This window comes from Cryptomeria japonica, chromosome 6 (assembly GCF_030272615.1).
Source record: "Cryptomeria japonica chromosome 6, Sugi_1.0, whole genome shotgun sequence".
Classification (NCBI taxonomy): Eukaryota; Viridiplantae; Streptophyta; class Pinopsida; order Cupressales; family Cupressaceae; genus Cryptomeria; species Cryptomeria japonica.
In genome coordinates this window covers 201,900,284-201,921,181 of record NC_081410.1, presented here as the reverse complement: position 1 = coordinate 201,921,181, position 20,898 = coordinate 201,900,284, and the positions used below count along the sequence as shown (strand labels likewise).

General features: G+C 36.4%; 1 protein-coding gene across 1 annotated transcript in view; it reads left to right on the top strand.

The window, feature by feature from the left end:
• The first annotated feature begins 1,238 nt into the window (after positions 1-1,238).
• Positions 1,239-20,898, top strand: part of LOC131069855 (protein DCL homolog, chloroplastic) — a 44,785-nt gene continuing 25,125 nt past the window's right edge. Inside the window, exon 1 of the mRNA XM_058005435.2 lies at positions 1,239-1,694. Coding sequence (XP_057861418.2) covers positions 1,453-1,694 — 242 coding nt within the window. The 5' untranslated portion in view covers positions 1,239-1,452. The remainder of the gene's footprint in view (positions 1,695-20,898) is intronic.

The window sequence follows — 20,898 nt, the reverse complement described above, 5'->3', positions numbered from 1 at the left end:
TCTCTCTCTCTCTCTCTCTCTCTCTATAAATCTATATCTCCCCCTCTCTATCTCCCTCCCCTCTCTCTCTTACCACATACATCTCTTTATCTCACCCTCACCCTCTCCCTCTCTCCCTATCTATATCTCCTTATATCTCTATCTCTCTATTGCTCTATCTTACTATCTATATCTCTATCTCCCCCTCTATACCTCTCCATCTCTTCCTTCGTACCTCTCCTTCTCTATCTCCATATCTCTCTCTACCTCTATCTCTCCCTTTACTTATCTCTATCCCTCTATCTATTTGTCTCCCTCTTCCTCTCTCACCTCTACCTCTATCTTCCTCTCCCCCCTCTATATCTAGACATCTCTCTCTCTCTCTCTCTCTCTCTCTCTCTCTCTCTCTCTCTCTCTCCCTTTACCTTTTCATAAACCTCTATATCTGTAACTTTTTTTTCCTTTTATCTCTTCGTATTCCTTTTTCCATCTCTCCATCTTACCAGGGCCACAGGCCATAGGGGCCGTATGCAAATGGCCTAATATTGTTTTCAACGATGTTTTGTGCAAAAGAAAGAAGACTTGGATGCGGCAAAACAAAACTTGGATGAGTAAATGGAATATATACTTGAATGCTTGTCCCACAACCAGCAAGGAGATTAAGACTTTCGTGATGGATAAGTTCTGTAAGTGCATTTGGGGTAAAGGACTAGGGAGAAAGAAGCAATATCATATCAATGAGTTCAATCCCACTTTTGACCTTCATCAAAAAGTGTACATTGGTGATAATATTTTGTGGAAAGCTAAAATTCTTATTGCTCAACTTAGAACTAACTCTCATCAACTTTGTTCAGAAACTGGGCGTTGGAAAAGGCCAAAAGAAGTGTGGGAAGAAAGAGTGTTTATTTTTTGCACCTCTGGGGAGGTGGAAACTAAAAAACATTTCATTTTGGAATGTGATGCATATAAGGACAGCAGGGATAGTTATGCGAATATCTTGACAGCTGGCTCTTGGTATAATTTATTTAATGAGGGGTTAGTGGAGAAGTTGGGGGCACTCATCATCACCTTACATAAAAAGAGATTGGAATTGTAGAAGCCAATTTGATGTGACGGTTTGTCCCATAGACTTATGTTAGTCCAGTGAACATAAAATTTATTCTTCTTCTTCTTGACTTGCCACAACCCATTGTACACCCAGGTGGGATTCTAATATTTTTTAAAATATTAAAAAAATCATCTAGCCTATAAGATAGCAGATCCCGCTATTTTTGTCTGCAGCTCCCTGAACGCGAATTCTGGCACGAAACAGTGATGTTCATTTGAACGCCGTTAAAACATCTGTTTCTTGAATAATATTAAGAGGGCAGGTTTAGGGTTTACCATCGGTTGGCATCAGAGGATACACCTACTTTGTGACCACAACATTTTTGCAAAGATTTAATGCTGTAGTTGATCAACGACGAGCTTGTGATGGCTCTAAGAGCTCTCATTTGCATAATTCCTAAGCAGAATAAATTGCACTCCTTACGAACTGCGCACCTTTATCATCTGGAACCAACAAGATTCGAACTCTGGACACACTCTTCCAAATATACAAGCGACCAATTGCAAGAACAAGGAGGAAAAAAAACATGGAAGGCGATTGAATCTTCAATTCTGCAAGAAATTCGGCCAATCAAAGGCCTTATCAGGAAGATACTGCATACCCCGAAGTAAGTCCTATATCTGTTCATTAAAAAAAAGTAAAAATTTCCATAGCAAAATTTAACTGTCTAACCTTGTAGGCTTTTCCACTTGTAGTTTTTTTTTTTGAATTTACATTTATAACTAAATTGGTTCGCGCTCAATGCTCTTAGGGCTGTAGTCTGTCCTGATAGAAGTTTAACATCTGTTCTGTTTAAGAGAGGCTATTGTAAATAATAAAATCAAATGAACGTAAATGCCTCCACCCAACTCCCCGTTTTTAAACCTCTCTAAAGAAGGCGAAACTTCTGGAATGTGCCATAATTTTTTAACAGCAATTTTCGTGTAAGCGTATTTTAGTGCATCGAATTTAAGTTCTGTTTGGGTTTTTTACCAGGGCAATGTGTATATTGTATAAAGTTCATTGCTAAATTACCAAAAATGTTATGGTGTTGTATCTGGGAAGGGGTTACGATAAGTTATCGTAATGTCGATAAAATATAATACCTGGATATTTACATAACAAATTTCTCTATTCTGTTTAATGACTTACATGAACTACAAACATGGATATATCTATCTTGAATTGTAGACTGCTTGAAGATGGGGAGAGTTGCAAGAGGGCTACCGCGGAAGGCAAATGTAGCAAGCAGGGGATTAAGCTGACTTCTCCTGATGCCTCAGTGGAAATTTGGAGAGCTTGCAAGGCACAAAGAGGGATTGAAGGAGGGAGTGAATGAAGGCAATTTATTTGCAACAAATACATTAGAAAAAAAAATCTAAGAAAAACAAACTCATTCTCACTTATGGGTAATATAAATTTATGGATCTTTTCAAATTTTATGAATGCCTTATTTAGCTTTTGCTAAAGAGCAACACAACGCTGGTCAATGTCCTAGGGAAATAAATTTTGTATTCATTTTATTATATGGTAACCTACTTTTTTTTAACTGTAGGTATCTTATGTTATGCACATGCAGATCGTGCTTTGGTTTTTTTATGTTATCTTTTTACTTAGTTTAGTGTATAATTTTATATGTCTGCAATGATGAGAAGAAATCCGTATACAAGGAATCATAGTTCCTTGAAATCTCCCCATTTTTAAGCTACCCAATATTTCATCCCCAAAACAGAGGGCTGAATGCCAATGAATTTACTGGTCGGTACTCTGTAGGAGAGCCTGTCAATATTTGGAGCCGACAGTTTGTCTTCAAAGAGTATCTTTGGCTTTTCCAAGGCAGTGTAAACCAATGTCATGAAGCTTTAAGCTTTAAAAATTTGTTATAGCCTGGAAATGGTAAGTAAGAATCCAGCAGCAAGGAAGCCATCATAGTTCCTTAAAATCTTTCCAATTTTTAGCTACCTAATCTTTGATCCTGAATACAGAGGGCTGAAAGCCAATGAATCTGTTGGTCAGTATTCTGTAGGAGAGGTGGTCTATCTCTCGAGCCAATAGTTTCTCTTCAAAGAATTTCTTAGAATTTTCGAAGATGGTGTTGACCATCCTTGGGTTTGGGTACTTTATATTTGTCCTCTGGCAGATCTGTATCCAGAGATGCTCGAATTGAAGCTCAATGATCTGCATGGTCGATGGAGAATGGCCTGCTGACTGCATCAGGGGAGGTCCAACATCCTTTACAGATTATGTTTTACTTTTGACTCACTTTCCCATTAAAGTAATCTATAAGATTATGTTTTACTTTTGACTCACTTTCCCATTAAAATAATCTAAGTTACTAGTTTGGGTTGGGGTTTGAGGGTTCGGTTCGCGGGTTTGGTCAAATTTTTGGGTTGGGTTCATTTTGGGTTTGTCCGTATAAAAACATATGAAAATCAGAAATACATACATATTTGCAGCAGTAATTTAGTTGAAAATACACCACCATATTGATATTCAAATATTAGTCAAACTCGAATGTCATGATATATATTAAAGTTAAAAAATAATAATGTCAAGTGTCAACAATTAGCCATCATTGATCAAATATCATATGGGTTATCAAAAATATCATCATCAACATCCATATTAGATGATGTATGACATATGTAGTGGTAAATTAGAAGAACCACAAATAGTGCCATTGACACTGGCACTAGCACTAGCATTGGCACTAGTACTCTCATGGACACTAGTTGGCTCATGGTCATTGTCAAAATCAAGTGCAGCAAAGTGGGCAGTGGAAGCATCCAATTCAAAATATTCTTTGGCTCAATATCCCACTTCCTTGTGTCCCCTTCTTTGTAAGCACTTTGTTATGTGTAAGGAGCCACAAGTTTGAATGCACAAACATCAAGTACTCTGCCTTTTCTGAGTGTAGTCTATTGCACTTTATTAAGTGTAGTCTATTGCGCTTTATTAAGTGTAGTCTATTGCACTTTATTGAGTGGATGAAAGTGTATGTGCTCCAATTCCTCCTAGATGTAGATGAAATAACAACCTATCAAGACAAACTAGAGAGTTAAGAGTTACAAAATTTAAAAATATAAATTATAAAAATTAAAATATAAATTATACTCAAAAGATAAAAGTTTTTTTTTATAAAACTTGCGATAAATTTTTGATCGCAAGAGGTTGTAGGTTTGTGTATGTTTCTTGATGAAAGTACCACCAACTATGAACATTGACCATATACCTGTCTTGAAGAGCATTGAGACTGCAATTGTTGGAGCATGCACGAACTCAGCCCTCATTGCATCCGGCATGTCTTGATCAGCGAAGAGTTTGCAAAGTGCTGCCTTGTACCCTTGAGCGACTTTAGGATCTCTGTATGGGGCAACTTTTGATGTCACAGAAAGGAGTTGAGAACTATAATATTTGGGACTCTATGCAAAGGCAAGAAGATGCAGTGAAGTGGTCATTTTATTCCATTTCTTTACAATGATTTTATGTAATTCTTTGAAGAAATTTTCTTCAAGATCTTGCTCTTTTGCATTTATGATGACTTTCATCTTCTCAATCATTGATTCGATGCCCATCATATACCTCACCCAAATAAGGCCAATCCATGTTAGTATAATGGATCATGCTCAATATAGGCTCAATGAAAATGAGGAGATATTCAACACCATCCCACCAAATGTCATCTAGGATCATTTGCTTAACCTTTGCTGCTCTTGTAGTGCTAGATTGCTTCCATAAGGACCAAATTGGGTTGATGACCATGTTAGAAAGTGCCTCATGAGCCTTCACAAGTCTTTTCAGCCTTCACAAGTCTTTTCAACACAATTGTGTTGGAGGCAAAACTTGTCTCAGCAATAACCTTTTTGAAAATTTAAAAAATAAAAATAAAAGAAAAAATAAAAAGTTTACTAAAGTGAAACATATTTATTATTAACTTACTGTCAGCAGCTCCAATTTCAAGAACATTCTAAATATGCCTTGTGACATATGGTGGTTGGTGATGAACATTTGGAGCACTTTAGCCTCAATGTACACATGTTTAATCCAATCAATTTTGGTGCCAATTTATTGTAGCATTAGTTTGAGGTAGTGGACAACACAAGGTGTCCAAATAATGTGTGAATAACACTTCTCCACCAATAATTGAACAGCCCTACAATATTTAGCATTGCTTGTTATAACTTGCACAACATTTTGAGCGCCACTTCCTCAATGGCTTGACGGAGAATGTTGGCTATAAATGCACCATCCTTCACTTGTCCTTCACAATCCACTGCTCTAAAAAACATTGCCCCTTTAGGGACACTGTATTAACATTGATCAAAGGTTTTTTTGCATCTTTCCGTCCATTAGAAACAATGGACACCCTTATTTTGACCCATGAATCCTTTAGGGGCTTCAAGGAGTCCTCTACAAATTTCACCTCTTTATCCAATAAGGTATTGCACACCTTTTTAAAACCTGAGCCCTTGTACCCTTGTACCCTGTTGGAGCCTCATTAATTGATTTCACCATTTTTTGTCAATATGGTGAGCAAACAACATTGAATGCCAATCCATTCGCATAGACACATCTCGTTATGTCTTGATCAACAATCTCTCTAGACTAATTATGAAATGTTGTTTACAATGGTCTCTTTGATCTCTTATGTGTAGAGGCCATAGGTTGCTCTTCAAGTGTGGAAAAAAATGGGTGGCTCTTTGTAGGTTCAAACAAGGAGGTGGTGGAGGGGGGGGGGAGCTTCATCCCTCAAGATCCTTTCTTTACCAAAGGATGATTTGATTTATGACTTGATGCTTGGTTTTCCTTTTCTTGAGCTCGAATATTTGACTTTACAATGACCACAAATCATCCAAACATAACCTCCACCACCTAGAAGTTGTTGTACAATTTTAACATATTTCCAAACAGAAGAGTTTGGGTCTTTTTTGAAGTGAGGTTGGTTCATAGAGCTAGAAATAGTTGCCATTGTAATACCTAAGACGACAAGCTCACTAAACAACAAAATTGTAGAGTTGAAACAAATGAAATTTGAAAAGCAAGAGAGTTCATATGTAAAAAAAAAACTAAAAACAAAAAATTGAAAAAAACCTACCTCTTTTGAAGAAATCTTCCTCTACGATCTCCTTGACAATTGCAAATGTGTAGCAATAGCACAACAACCAGCTTTGAGTGTTCAATGATCAATCTTCAACTCTATTCGTGCAATGGCAAGCAAGAAAATAAGTTAAGCAATGGAAGAAAATGTTTGTCTTTCATTTATAATATGAAAAATGAGTTTGGTTTTGCCTTTTGGATATTTTGTATGTCACATTTTAGGGTTAGTGGGGTGAAATGGCACTTTTTGGAGTAAAAAAAATGTCAAAAAATTAAATAAAAAATAAAAAGTTAAGTGATACCCAAATTAATCGGGTTGATGCGTTTGGAGGTGAAATTTGGCTCAACTTTGCTCGGGCTTGGCCATGCCGAACCCATAGTTTGTGGGTGGGACCTGGGTTGAATCAAATCTGCACTCATATATCATATAGGCACTTAATTTACATAAATTTAGAGGTTCGATTTACAAAAAACTCTAATTTATGTTGATAAAATTGACTTGTGGGTTGCATAATTTCTGTTTTATATGCTCAGATCTGATTGTTATGGCATGTTATTTTCAGATTTAGAAGCATTTGGATATCACATCTCTCATTTGATTAGAGTATCTAATTGGTTAATCAATCATTTTGCAAAGTAATTGCATTGTTTAATCATATACATAGCGTGCATTGCATTCAATATTTCCTTTTTGCATGAGTTTTGTTACCCTTAGTCCTACATCCAATATTTCCGTGAGAAGAAGTTGTAGACTTAGGGCTTCTTGAAGTTTAAATACTAAGGATATGGAGCCCGACTTGACTTCCTCTAATCCCACAAATGACATACCTAACATCATAGAGACCCATTTACCTCATAATTCTCATGATGAGGATGATTCTCCTACTCAAGTAACAATTGATCAATTGGGAAAACTTGACCAAAAGTTGGATGATCTCCAAAATTATGAGTCAAGAATACTCGAATAGTGAGGCAATCCCCTTGATTGAAGAACTGCGAAGAATGATTCAAAATGATGTACGTGGTGTGGAAGTGTGTCTATTCAAAGTTGTGCTGAAGTTCTTGGTTATTCTCATCCTACTAGTCAAGTTGAGCATTCCATTCCTATGCCTAGTGTGCCTACATATGCATCTTCTACCATGACTACCTCTACACAAAATGCTAATCCTATACATGTTAGTCATGGGGGCAATCCTATTAATCAATACCCTCACATACCTCCTTCTGTGAGTCTTCCATTTGTTTCCCAACCATCTCCTATACATGTTAGTCATGGGGGCAATCCTATTAATCAATACTCTCACATACCTCTTTCTGTGAGTCTTCCATTTGTTTCCCAACCATCTCCTATACCAACTTATCATAATGTTCCCCCTCCTTATTTTCAACCTCCAATTACGTACAACAACATTAGTCTTCCATCACAATACAATGTGTCCAATTCCAATTCATCCACTGAAGCCACTACAAATAACCTAGCTCAAAGTGTTTCATCCTTACAACACCGATTGGTTTGTTTAACCCAATCCAATTTCAATGTTCCCACATATGATATAGCAAGCCCACTAATCCAATGAGATTGTTCGTGCGGATGCTCCTAAGAATGTGGAGATCCCTCACTTAGAGTTATAGAATGGAAAAGGTGACCCCTTGACTCATGTGAAGACATTTCAAACCTTGTGTAGTGATTTCTCTCATGATCAAAGACTCATGGCAAAATTATTTACTTGAACCTTTAGAGATAAAACTTTGCAATGGTATTGTTCTTTGCCTCCTTATTCCATCACTTTTTTTAACAATTGGCTGATGCTTTCATTCAACAATTTTAAAATAACATTGGTCCTAAAATTACTTTGACTGATTTGATTCATTGTAAGCAAAGAGTTAAAAAAAATCTGACTGATTTTATTGGTAGATATAAACATTTGCATTCACAAATTGCTTATCCCATGCCTGATCATGATGTTAAAGAATTTTCATTACTAATTTGCAAAAGGATATTAGAGATAAGCTTCTATTTTTTGAGTTTTCATCTTTCATGCAATTGTGTGCGGTGCTTCATAACTATCAACTTCAAGTGAGCAATTTGAATAATCTTCTTCAATGGCTCCGGTTGATAAGAATGAGAGCGCTCAACAATCCTTTCCAAAGTTCAACAAACACAAAGGTTTGATTAAGATAAATGATAACTCTTCCAACAACATCAATACACAAGTGGTAGCCACAATACCAGGTGTGGCCCCTTTATCCAAATACTTTAGGAAAGAGTTAACTCCTCTTTTTGAATCATTGCATAGTATAATGTTGAGGTTAATTAATGCTATTGTGTTCCAACTTCCTCCCATCAAATCTATAGATACCTCTAAGCCTTTATGTAAAGACCTCATATTTCAAGAAATAATAAATACAAATAAATTTCTCATAATTTCCATCAACTAAATGATCCGAGCAATAGATACATCAGACTTTTAAATTTACAAATTTTCTCTCTAGTAAAAAATGAGACCACATAGGTTGAATTACATATACATGTGACCATGAGGTCAAAATACATGGAATGATAAACATAATGATACTGTAGGATTGTCTCCAGTCACCGTGGACATATGGCCCAGGTGCATTTTCCACCCAGCCACGAAGCATCTGCTTCCCAGTGCTCTAGAGTTCTCGACCCTTGCGCGAGGCTCCTAGCAAACTAGAACTGACAAGTGGGATTGGATCCTAGTGCAACATGAAAATATCTAACATATATATCACCTATGATCATGCAGTCCTAATTTCCATGATATGGCAGGGAGTGATTAAAGAAATCAACTAGGTATCAAATTGGTTAAAATACTTGGGCCAAAAGTTTATGCCGACTACCTGCAGGTAAATCAGGTGTCGAGATTTACCCTTCCCTATTTCTCCATATTCGATACTCGCTCAATTAAATAACATGATTCTTATGATTAAAATGGAATCTATCATTTAAAAAAAAAAAATATCCTTACAATACAAAATGGCTAGCTCCGTATATATATGAATAGTTGTTCAAAGGATCTCAAGGGTTCAGACATGTTTTTCTACCAAAGACAAGCATAACTTGTCTTTTTCAACCTGATAATTTATCTACCAATTAGAGCAATTTGAATTAAGAAATAGAAAACAAATAAAAACCCCAATAGAAATCTAATCATATATAAAAATAAATAAATAATTATCCATAGTAACGAAAAATTCTTAATGAGCATACCATTTAATTTTAATCACATAATTGCTTATTCGACAAAATAATTCAAAATGTTGTAGACAATATTTTCAATAAAAATAGTAACAAATTAAATTACAACCTCTATTAACCTCTTTAATTCATTGATAACATAGAATAAATTAAGTGAATACACTTTACACTAAAATTTAATATTTGCATTGACTTTCTTATTTATAATTCCTATCAATTATAATCTGTTGTTATCTTCCTACAACTATTTAAATGAGATTAGCTCAATAGATAATTACTGGCCATTATTATGTTTAATCATTGGACACTCAGTTCAAAAAGAAATTAAAAAAAACTCAACTATAGATAATTACATACCCTACCCCCTTGTGGGATTTGAACTAGTGACCTCTCTTTCAAGAGCACAAGTTCTCCACCACTAGGTCAACTCAGGCTGTACAAACAATTTCCCAAATTTACTATAGTTTACACTAAATGAATAAAAGTGTAATCAACACCAAAGAAATTTTTTAGATTTTAACGTGAATGGGAATTCACAGAACATTTTAAAAGGTTGAAAGTAAATTAAGAGTCTTTCATGAAGAAGACAAGTAAAAGGAGATTTGAACTCTTAACCTGGTCATCGAATTATCAACATCTTAACCATTGCATCAAATCCTTTACTATGATAATAAAGCCAAAATAAATGATTAAGAAACACACTAGCAAGCAATAGAGCTTTAAGATCTATGAATATTTGTTTTTGTCAGTCACTTACATAAAACTTTTTGAAATATTTGGATTTGCTAGTTACAAGCATACTGGAAGCGTGGTTTTTCTATAAATAAAGAACATTATTTTTGCTATATTAAAGCCCCCCCAAAATAAAACTTAAACAAGTACAGTTCTTCCAATTTGTGCAGGGAACAAAATAAATTAACATCTCAGGTTTCTTAGGTGAAAATTTCGAAAAAACAAAACAATGACAGGTAATTTAACTCATATCATTTTTATTTGACACATAATCTTCTAGTGCTAAGTATGTTATTCTTTACCATCCTGTATAGCAGCATTACTACATATTTATGATAGACTAATTTATTCTGACTATACGGTATGAGAGTTTACCGCTTTCAAGCGATAAGCATAGCGTGGTAATGAAAAAACATCTGAAATAACATGATATCCCTATGTGGACCCAATTACAATCACTGTGCAGGGGTTTCAAACTGAAGTATTGGCTGTGATTTATGTGTGCAGATAATTGTTAATGAAAACTGGGTATTTTTATTCCAAATTTAATTACATCTATAATGCCTGAGGGCGATCTAAGTGACCCATGGCAATCGTTTGTGGGGAAAAAGGCAAGAACTATGTGATACTTGAGGAAGATGAAATCGCTGTATTGTTTTGCTACACAGATATGAAGATCTCTGGTTGATCCTATGACAGTGATAAGGAAAAGAAAATTATTGTCAAATTGTTCAAATCAGAATTCTTAGGTAGTGTAGAACTCAGGGAGACAGGTTGCAAGATATTAAAAATTTGTGCCAGATCTTTGCAATAAAATCTTTTCTCAGGTATATTGTAAACTTGTAAATTGTATTATGGAAAGAGAGAGAGAATCTAAGGTGTCCAAGCAAGGTGCATCAAAAACATATGAAAATGCACGGGAACTTCTCCATCAACCCCTGTTGAACAACGGTGGAAGGTGTAGCTCAGAATAAGAAAGTCTATCAAACGTATTGGAGGTGTATTTTGGCCAAAACGACTCTGGAGCTTCTGGAAAGAGGACTTAACTGATTCTTCAGCTTAAAACTAAGGCATATTTTGCACTGAGACCAAAGATCTGAGAGAGAGACTACATTTGGCTACGGGTATTCTAAAAAAGAAACTTATCACGCTCGCAAAACAATTTCCTATTGAAGCATGTGGTCGAGTATTGAGATTAAAATCCAAAAACTAAATGGTGAAAACACAACTCAAGTCACACATTAAATAAACATTTCATTCTTCTTAAAAATTTGCTGAGTTACTAGAGATAAGAAGGAACTTGGTGATGTTCTCTGTTGTCTCCTCCTCAACCCAGATCCTTTCCTTCCAACCACGCCTCTTCTATTTGAGTATTCCACACCTCTCAGTCCTTGCACCTTCGTTTCCTTTTTCCTCTGTAATTCAAGCTACGGATTTTCTGAGGAAATGTTCCAGAAATACATGCATATATCATATCCTCCCTTTTTTTCTCCAATCTTTTGCATATCCCTCTTTTTGGGTGAAATCCCCATTTCTACTCCCCCGTTGCATATCGAACTCGTGTAATTAAGCCTCTTTTCACTCCAGATTTAGAGGCGATTGAAGGATTAGGTGACTGCTGAGTGGCAATTAATTTGTTTTTAATATGCAGATCTTCAGTTCAATTTAACCTCCACTACGCTAATTGTATTGTGGTCAACTTGGTCATATGAAGAAGTTCTACAGGAAGCAACCAGGGAGGGTCTCAGCAAAGAGGTTCATGTTGCAGAGCATTTAGAGGAGAAGGGTCAGCCTTCTATGCATTCATGGCGAAGAAATCAGCAGATCACGACAAGTCTTCTGCGTGCTAGTTAGAAGAATGACCATTAAGGGAGGGTAGTAAAGTAATATTGTAATATTCAGCTTATAATGGTCATTTAAGTCGTTTAGTTAGTTTTTTAGTAACTTTCTATTCTATAAGTCAGTTAGCATTTAGAATCTTTGTATTCTATCTTTATTTTTCGATCATTTATGTTATGGAAAGATCTTCTATAATTGCTTATATAAGGAGTATTCCTCTCCTTTGTTAATAACAACAATCAATTATCATTTCAAGCTCTTCTTTCAATGGAAACAATTTTTGGCGAATTCCATCTTTGGCGAACCAAAGAGTTCACAAAATTAAGAATCAATCAAAATTGAATGTATTTTATTGATTTAGCTTTTTGTCGAACCAAGTGATTCACGAACTATTTCTTTGGCTGAAAATACCAAACGTGCAAGCTCTTCCTTCTTTTCGGCAAATCAACATTATAGTGAACTTGTCTTTCGACAAAGCTTGCTTTCAGCGAAATTTGCCTTTGACGAACTTATCAAGCCAAAGGCTCGAGTTGCGATGGTTGAGGACCACATTGGTCGTCGGGGGTTGGGCATTAACCTTAACACATTCCAACAATCTTTGAAACCGTTAAACCACAAGCCTGAACAACGACGACCAATCAAAACATGCAAATAGGACATTGAACACCATAGGGCCGAAGCTCGATACACTTAGAATGTTGATCTCTAAATCTTTGATATAACCAGCTTTGACATCAATAATTATAAATTCAATGCTCTCATCCTTGTAACTAGGCTTGATTGATGACAATATTAACAATAAAAAACGAGATCAACCTTCATCAAATGACAAACTTCATCAATGACAAGTACAACAATTCCAATAATCAATCTTTGGCATCAATATATCAATGCATCAACACACTTTGACTTCAATGACAATATTTGCAACAATTTCCCCTTTTGTCATTGATAGCAACCACTATTTGCAATGCTCCCCTTTTCTGTAACTTTCCCCTTTATTGTTATTGATGGCAAGCATCATTCTCATTTCCTTTAACACTACCTTTTTCTCTAACTCTCCCCTTTTTGGCAATTCACTAGCTGATCTTTTATTGAGCATCTTTGTGGAGCTGATAGATAAAGCATTCATTAGGTGCCCTTGGACTTTACTTCTCCTTAATGACAAGATAAATGAGATGCAACTCCCAACTTTTGCTTGAGGTACTTAAAAGTTTCTTCAGAAGGGGCTTGGTAATTATGTCTTTAATTTATTCTTTTGTGGCAATGTATTCTAACTTGACCTGCTGTTCAACCTGCTCTCTCAAGAAATGATACTTGGTAGGAATATGCTGTAGTGTCTAACCCCCAAATGTTTTTGAAACAATGCTTGCCAAATATGAATGTGTTTCTTGACAGTTTGGTGTAGTTTTTGCATAAGTTTGAACAAGGTTTTCATTCATTTATGTTGTCATTTGAAGTTTCAAAATAATAAATCAGATTTGAAACTACAAATGTAAATACCAACAAACATTCAAATGAGCTTAAACTGAGCCAAGAATACACGATGAACAGAAAGTAGGCAGCTACAAACTTCTTTTCTATACAAAGAAAGATGCTTTGGCATGCACAGTGCTTATTGTCTCATCGAACAGGGTAGAGATTGTACTCAGGGACTCCTTTCAACCAATCTGCTATTACAATGTCTTACTGATGACTTAGAATAAGAGAATCGTCCCTTTCCAGCAATAAAGAAATCACCTTCAATGAAGCGGTCCAGTATTAATTCTGCTGCAACAGACAGACACAGGAAAAATGGCGTCTAATCCTCATAAAAAAAACTGTCAAATATTCTAGTCCTTCTCTGATGGAGGAGCATCCCCGGTTCTTGGCAATCTTGAATCAACCAAAAATATTTCTTTTCAGTTTGTTTTCTGTTTTGCAGTTTCAGCATTTCTTTCTGCATTTTCTTGTATTTGCTCACCGGATCTTGTGGAGTTGGATTTTGCTTGCAATCATGGTTAACTTCCTTACTCTTGAACCGCATAATGTTTGGATCTTTTTCCGGCAAGTTATTGCTTCCGGATTTCGAGACAGTCTTTTGGCTTTGAACACCGAAGCCGCTTGGACCTATTTGCTATTGGCGAATCTTGCGGATCCTTCCCGTAGCTTGCGGAGCCCTAGTTGATTGTTCCAGCATTCCTTGGCATGTGGCCGACCTTCTCTCTGATCCGCACTTCTTCCTTTGGATTTTCCGGAGGATTTTCATTAGTGTTCCACCGGCGTTGGGGACGGGGGGACGGGTTTTCGGGATGGGGGGACCAAGGCCCTAAGTTTGGGGGTGGCGGGGGGACGGCGGCGGGGGGGGGGGTGATGGGGTGGTGGTGCTGATATAGTTATACACATACATATAGTACTTGAAAAACTAGTTTTGAAAAGATGTATGACAGTATAATAGTATAAGAATTACATTTCAAATGAAACTATAGGAAATTTGAAATACTAAATCTAAATACCAATATTTCTTCAATGCTAATTATGTTGTTATATGGAGCCTAATCAGACTCAAAGGTTAAATTTTCCCTACTTCCATTAGTGTGGTTTCCCCCTATATTTTTTGACAGGGGTTTGGGGGCAACGCCCCCAAGTTGGGGTCAAGGGGCAACACCCCTTGCGCGCTCCCTTGCGAGGCCAAAAATACTTTTATTATTTTATAAAGGCATCGGGTTTTATTTTTCTTTTGGCCCACGTCCAATTAGGGTTACCCCTTGACCCCCCAAAAAGTCAATTTTTTAATTTTAATTTTTTTTTTAATTTTAACTATTGCATATACGTGGGGGCAATGGGAGACGTCTGGGTGTCTCCTTGTCCCTCAAGAGACGTCTGCACGTCTCTCGAAGGACGGGGAGACGCCAAGACGTCTCCCAAGGAGACCATGTCTCCATGGGAGACACGGAGACGTCTCCCCGTCTTCAACGGTGCTTGGGTGGCGGTGGACGTTGCGTCCTCGTCCCTCCGTTCTGGAGACGTCCTTGTCTTCGAGACGCGACCAAAAAGGAGGGGGGGGGACGCGTCCCCGTTGGAACACTGATTTTCATTGGCGAAGGCCGACCTTGATGGTTTTGCATGTTTCTTCATGTTCATCGTTGTTTGATTCTTCTTGGGCCAATTGGATCCCTCTAGACCATATAAATCAATGTAATTAAGCATCATAATTCATTGCAGTGAATATAAAAGAAATATCTTAAGATTTAGAGGTCCGGAGTTGACCGATTCTGTAATTAAGCATGTATGTAGCAGGCCAGTTGCCCTGATGTTACCGGCCATTTGAAATCAGTTTTCATGATCTTATTCATTCAGTTTTGCATTGCCTCCATCATGTTGTCTTGCTTTCGTTGTGTTTACTCTTGCTGCACGGTCTGGATAGATCTCATTGAGGTCCCTCCTAACCGTGACTGCACCATTCTCCCACAGAAAAAAGAAGCATAACCAAAACTCGGATGATATCCAGAACATGGACAGCTTGCTAGAAGGCGATGACATGGTCTTAAAAATTAAATCTTTATCAAAATCACCAAAATCAGTCAAGAAGGGAGCGCCAAGGTGCTGATAGAAGAATGAAATAGTGCCCACTAAATTTGTTGCTCACCTTTGCTCAAATTGAATGGTTCAAAGATATCAATTTTCTTTATTTTCCCGAGAAGGTAAGGTAGAAGCACACAACTCCCTTTCAAAATTTGATTTTTGATTGAATGTAATGGAAGGGCCTTAAAATGTAGTTGCCCAAGTCTTAGAAACCTTTGCAGAAAATACCCAGATGGGAATAATTCATAGTTTTCTCAAATCGACCACCTTAGCATTGCTAACACCACAATGTTACTGTATGGGTGCATCAAAACTTTGCATAAATACTATTAAAGAAACAATCACTTCAGAAAATTCAACCTAAAATCTGCAATAAAACCTCCAATGTAGATTCAATCAAAATACCATAAATATTCTCATGATTCAATAGCCGGTATCAAACCTCAACATTGAAAACTTCATGAGAATCACTAAATTGAAACCCAAGTATTGCCTGTAAAGTAAGACAATCAATTATCACCCTAGAGAGATTTTCATTCCCGAAGATGATGTCCTCAAGGAAGTTTGTTGCCCTCCAAGAGCTCTACAAACCAAACCCTACAATATTCTTCTTCAAATCCTCCATGCTTCCCCCCATTCCTTAAGTCCTCAAGACATCAACAACATCGAGGACATAGGGGCTTGGAAATAGCATGATAGAATAATTGAAGCCTTCCAACGTCTCATCTCTCTCTCTAACTAGTTATGGATGTGGATATACTTATAAACACAAATAATGGATATTACCAAATGTAGATTTACACAACACATCCAATCTTGCTTGAAAGGTATGCAAACTAGCTAGTTTGACCCAATGAGATTTAAAATTGTGTTCTACACTATTAATATCAATCTAATTTAGGGCTTACCTCCCTTTTGAATGCTAATGCAAGGGAATTGCTTATCATTCATAGTTTTGCATGCTTTTATTGCTAAGAGCTCATTAAAAGCATCCATGGTTGAACCAATTGTTTTTCAAATGAGATTTGTTTGAAGAAATATCATTAAGGTAAAATCTTGAGGGTTGCTAACAAAGTACATGCTTTGGAAATTGATTTTTGAGAAAAATAGTTCATTCATCTTTTAATCACATATGCTTATGCATCATAGATAAAAGTTGTGTCCATATGGGGTCTATTTCATGTTAATTTAAGTTCCAAATTGTGGTCAATGCTCCCTTCACATTGTATTACTTTATTAAATTATTTGAAAGGAATATTATGTCGCTTTAAATTCTATTGTTTTGTTGATATACTTGGTTTTGATGTTAGTGAACTATAATGGTTAGGCTATAAACTCTTCCCATGCATTCAAGATATCATGCAATAGTAAACACCAAAACATTAAATCCTATGGGAATGGAATATAAGATTGATAGTGTTAGTGCATGAAGTTGAGACAAAATTATTGCTAAAAATTACTTAAGGGCCATTTCTTATAAAGGGCATGGGGTCTTTGGAAATGTAGGCACACCTTACAGGATGGGCATTAAGCTTGATGTTACTAAACTATAATGGTTAGGCTGTAAACTCTTCCCATGCATTCAATATATCATGCAATAGTAAACACCAAAACATTAAATCCTATGGGAATGGAATATAAGATTGATGGTGTTAGTGCACAAAGTTGAGACAAAATTATTGCTAAAAATTATTTAAGGGCCATTTCTTACAAAGGGCATGGGGTCTTTGGAAAAGTAGGTACACCTTACAGGATGGGCATTAAACTTATTTTAAATAGGGTTGGGGATGCCGAGTCTAAAGTCTTTGGAAAAGTCGGCATATCTTACAAGATGGGCATTAAGCTTATTTTAAATAGGGTTGGGGATGCGGAGTCTAAAGTGTGTGCTCTTTGCAGAATGTTTAAATTCATTCTTATTTCAAATACGGTTGGGGATGCCACATCTAAAGGGTGTGTTGTAATGTCCCCTTTTCGGGATATACCTGATTTTTGCCCAAAAATAACAATTCCAAAATAATAACTGATTTACAAAGAGTTTTCTATAAATAAATTACATAACACAGGTAAACTTAGAGAAAATTATAACTAATTAATGTTAAGCAGTTTGATAATAAACAATCCCTATTGAAAACAAAGTATCCTAAATACATTGAATTCACAACAGCCAATCATATTAGGAATTTGATGGGAAAGCATCGTAGGACACCTGGAGACTGTTCTCCACAACTAAGCCCAAGAGTGCGGAATGACCAACCAAGTCAATTTGACCCCTTGGCCCACAAGCTAACCAACTTGGGGTGGGTTACTTAATTGAGGGAAGGATGCCCGGATACTGGTTCCTCACAACTAAATCCAAGAGCATGAAACAACCAAGTCAATTCAACCCCTTGGCCCACAAGCTAACCAACTTGGGATGGGCTACTTAATTGAGGGAACTGGTACTGCTGCACCCCTCTACCACGTTTCCTCACTAATCTTAAGATTCTTGATGAGTTGGCAATCGGTCCCTTAATAATCTTATTTAAGGATTCTTGAGAAACTTGCTAAAATTATACGTGTATATGTATATTGCTGGTTACTTTTCAGACTTACCTGATTCAACGAACAATCCTCTTGATTGATCCTGTATTAATGATCTGGATTGTTCATCTGTTCTTATTCCCATCCAATTACCCCTATACATTTCAGCAAAATATAAATGTTGCATTCATATACTCACATCACATTTCCATACATAAACTTACTAAACTCAGGGTGATAATATTAGATCAGATTCTGCTCTTGTTTGCCTTACTTTCCGATTCAACTCGGATCTCAGAATTCTTATTCCTAATTTTTACTTCATCCTTTCTAATCTGATTGCTGATTCTTCTATATTTCTGCTCTGGATATAGAGCTCTAATTCGAATGATTTTCATTTGTATTGCTTCTCGATTTCCTTATCTCCAACTCACCTTCCTTTCATACCACATCGTACCTCTTCTTGAAGGGAGGCGATCTTTCACAAGAAGTTGGCCACCTTTGCAATTAATAATTATATTTTAAAGTTCCCAAGAGGGGTGACCATATGGAGAGAGATGTCTCTACCAAGGAATGTGCTACAACATGAGGGAGTCAGCCTTTTATACAAATTAAAGTTAATAATCACTTCTAGGGTCAGTCTCTATTAAAATAAAAATATAATAAATACTTTCACAATCAGAGCATAGTCGGCCTTAAAGAGAAGCAATTCCTTTACAAGGAGTTGGCCCAATGATAATAACAATTTCTTTATTTTTTATTGAATTTCAATGCCAAGATAATACAGTTGGCTAAGATTTATATTTAATGCTCTTCACATAGTGTTGTTTACATAGTACGATTTAGGGGCCTTTAGCCTTAATGATTTACCTCATACTTATTTTGTAACAGGGGGCCATGACATGTGTGATCTTCGTAGAAAGTTTAAATTCATGCTTATTTCAAATAGGGTTAGAGATGCTGTGTCTAAAGAGTGTGTGCTCTTGTGGAAAGTTTAAATTCATGTTTACCAAAGGGCACACATGCTTTGCAAAAGGTGTGTGACCCTTGAGAAGGGTTGACTTGTTTTTCATATAGCGATCAGCCTCCTTTTCAAGGCTCAAATCCTCTATACCCTACAAATTAGCCATTGTTTTAGGCTTGGTGTATCCAAATCTAACCTACGGACCTGCAACCTGCAACAACTTGTCTTGTCTAAAGTTGTTTCTATAAGTCTTTGCCATTTTGATGGACATAATTAAGTAGGTACTTTAAAAAAATCAAATAGGTTTGTTGATGGGAAGATATATTATTCAAATGTAGTTTTGTTATACGTTAAATTATTCTTTTTAGCAAAACTTTGTATGTTAATTTTTATCAAACTGCAATCTATCGTTTGTATAATATTGAACATGGAGTGTGATCCTAAATGTTTTTTATTAAGAAGGTAAGAGAAGTTTTGAAGGGACCCTGAAACCCTATACATATAGAAAAGTAACAACAAAAGTGAAGCCAAAAACACAACAAACCATTTGCAGCAGTGAATCTCTACTAAACATCCAGCAACAAAGACCACCCAAGCCATTAGACACAGAAAGGAAAAAGCGAGAAAAGACCCTATTTACCTTTGCTTAAGAATTTCTGTAGACTCAAGTTCTTGTTGGCAGAAATTCTCATGAAGCTTGACAAAGTCCATCAGTTCCTTTTTTCTCTTCAGAGGTTTTCTTCTTGCTAGCTTTGGTTTTGGTACTGGGACCTTCTTTTCCACTCTTAGCCCTTGGGGGATCTTTGTCATTGTTAATACGAATAACTTGTCTCTCATGTAAATCCATCAGCTTGTTTGTAAGGATTTTGATGCCTGCAGCTGTTCTGAATGGTACATTTGCTGACTTGGACTACACAATTGAAACTATTTTTGCTGGATATGAGTTCTTTTTTAAGATTGATCAGTTTAATAGAGTGCTACTATTTTGAGTTCTCCCACTTAACCGAGTTAATCTGCCACTTTAAACCCTATACAACTCAATCAAATGTCTTTTAAATGCAGCAGACAGTCACACTTGCTAAGGGGAGAGTCAACTATCTAACTTCCCAGAAATTAATAGAGTTCCCATCTCCCAGCTTCCACTTAACACCTTTATTTATGATAAATCTACTGTCCACCATATGTTTGCAAAGGCAAAAAGCAAGACATAAATCATTGCTATATAAACAGTCCCCCTTGTTCCCAAGGTGATGCAGGTATTTCCTCTCGGTAATCTCCATCTGTTTCTTCTTTGCAAATTTTAATCTCCAAGTGATTTTAGCATTCAAGGCAAGGTTAAACCCCTTAATTTTTCTTAATCCCAAATCACTCTGTTTCTTTGATCTACACACTCCTTCCCGAGCCATCAATGGAAGTCTTTTTATCTCTTCAGTGCCTGCACAAAGGAATTTTCTGTGTGTTAGATCAATCCTTTCTGTTATCTTCAAAGGAGACCAGGAGATTCTGCAAGGTAGCTTTGATCAACTGAATCTTTCGAGCCTGGTTTAATAATGTCCTTTTCTGCCCTGCCAAATTTGCTTGGAATCATTTGATAATCCTAAACCTCCTAAATATTTGGATGGGAGAACGCCCATTTGGCATTGAAGAATACTTGTAGAGTGTGATCCTTCATGTTGATAAAAATAAAAAATGCACCTGTTTTACCAGAAGCTTTTTGCTCATTTGCATGGACTGTGAAAATCTCAAGTTCATTATAATTTAATTTCCGAATGACATATATCATACTGTTACGAAGTGAATCAACTTTTGATGGTTAATTTGTTTTTCCGAAGCTTATTTCTGACCAGTCTACGCATTATTTACTATAGTATTAAAAAAGAAATTTCTTTAAGA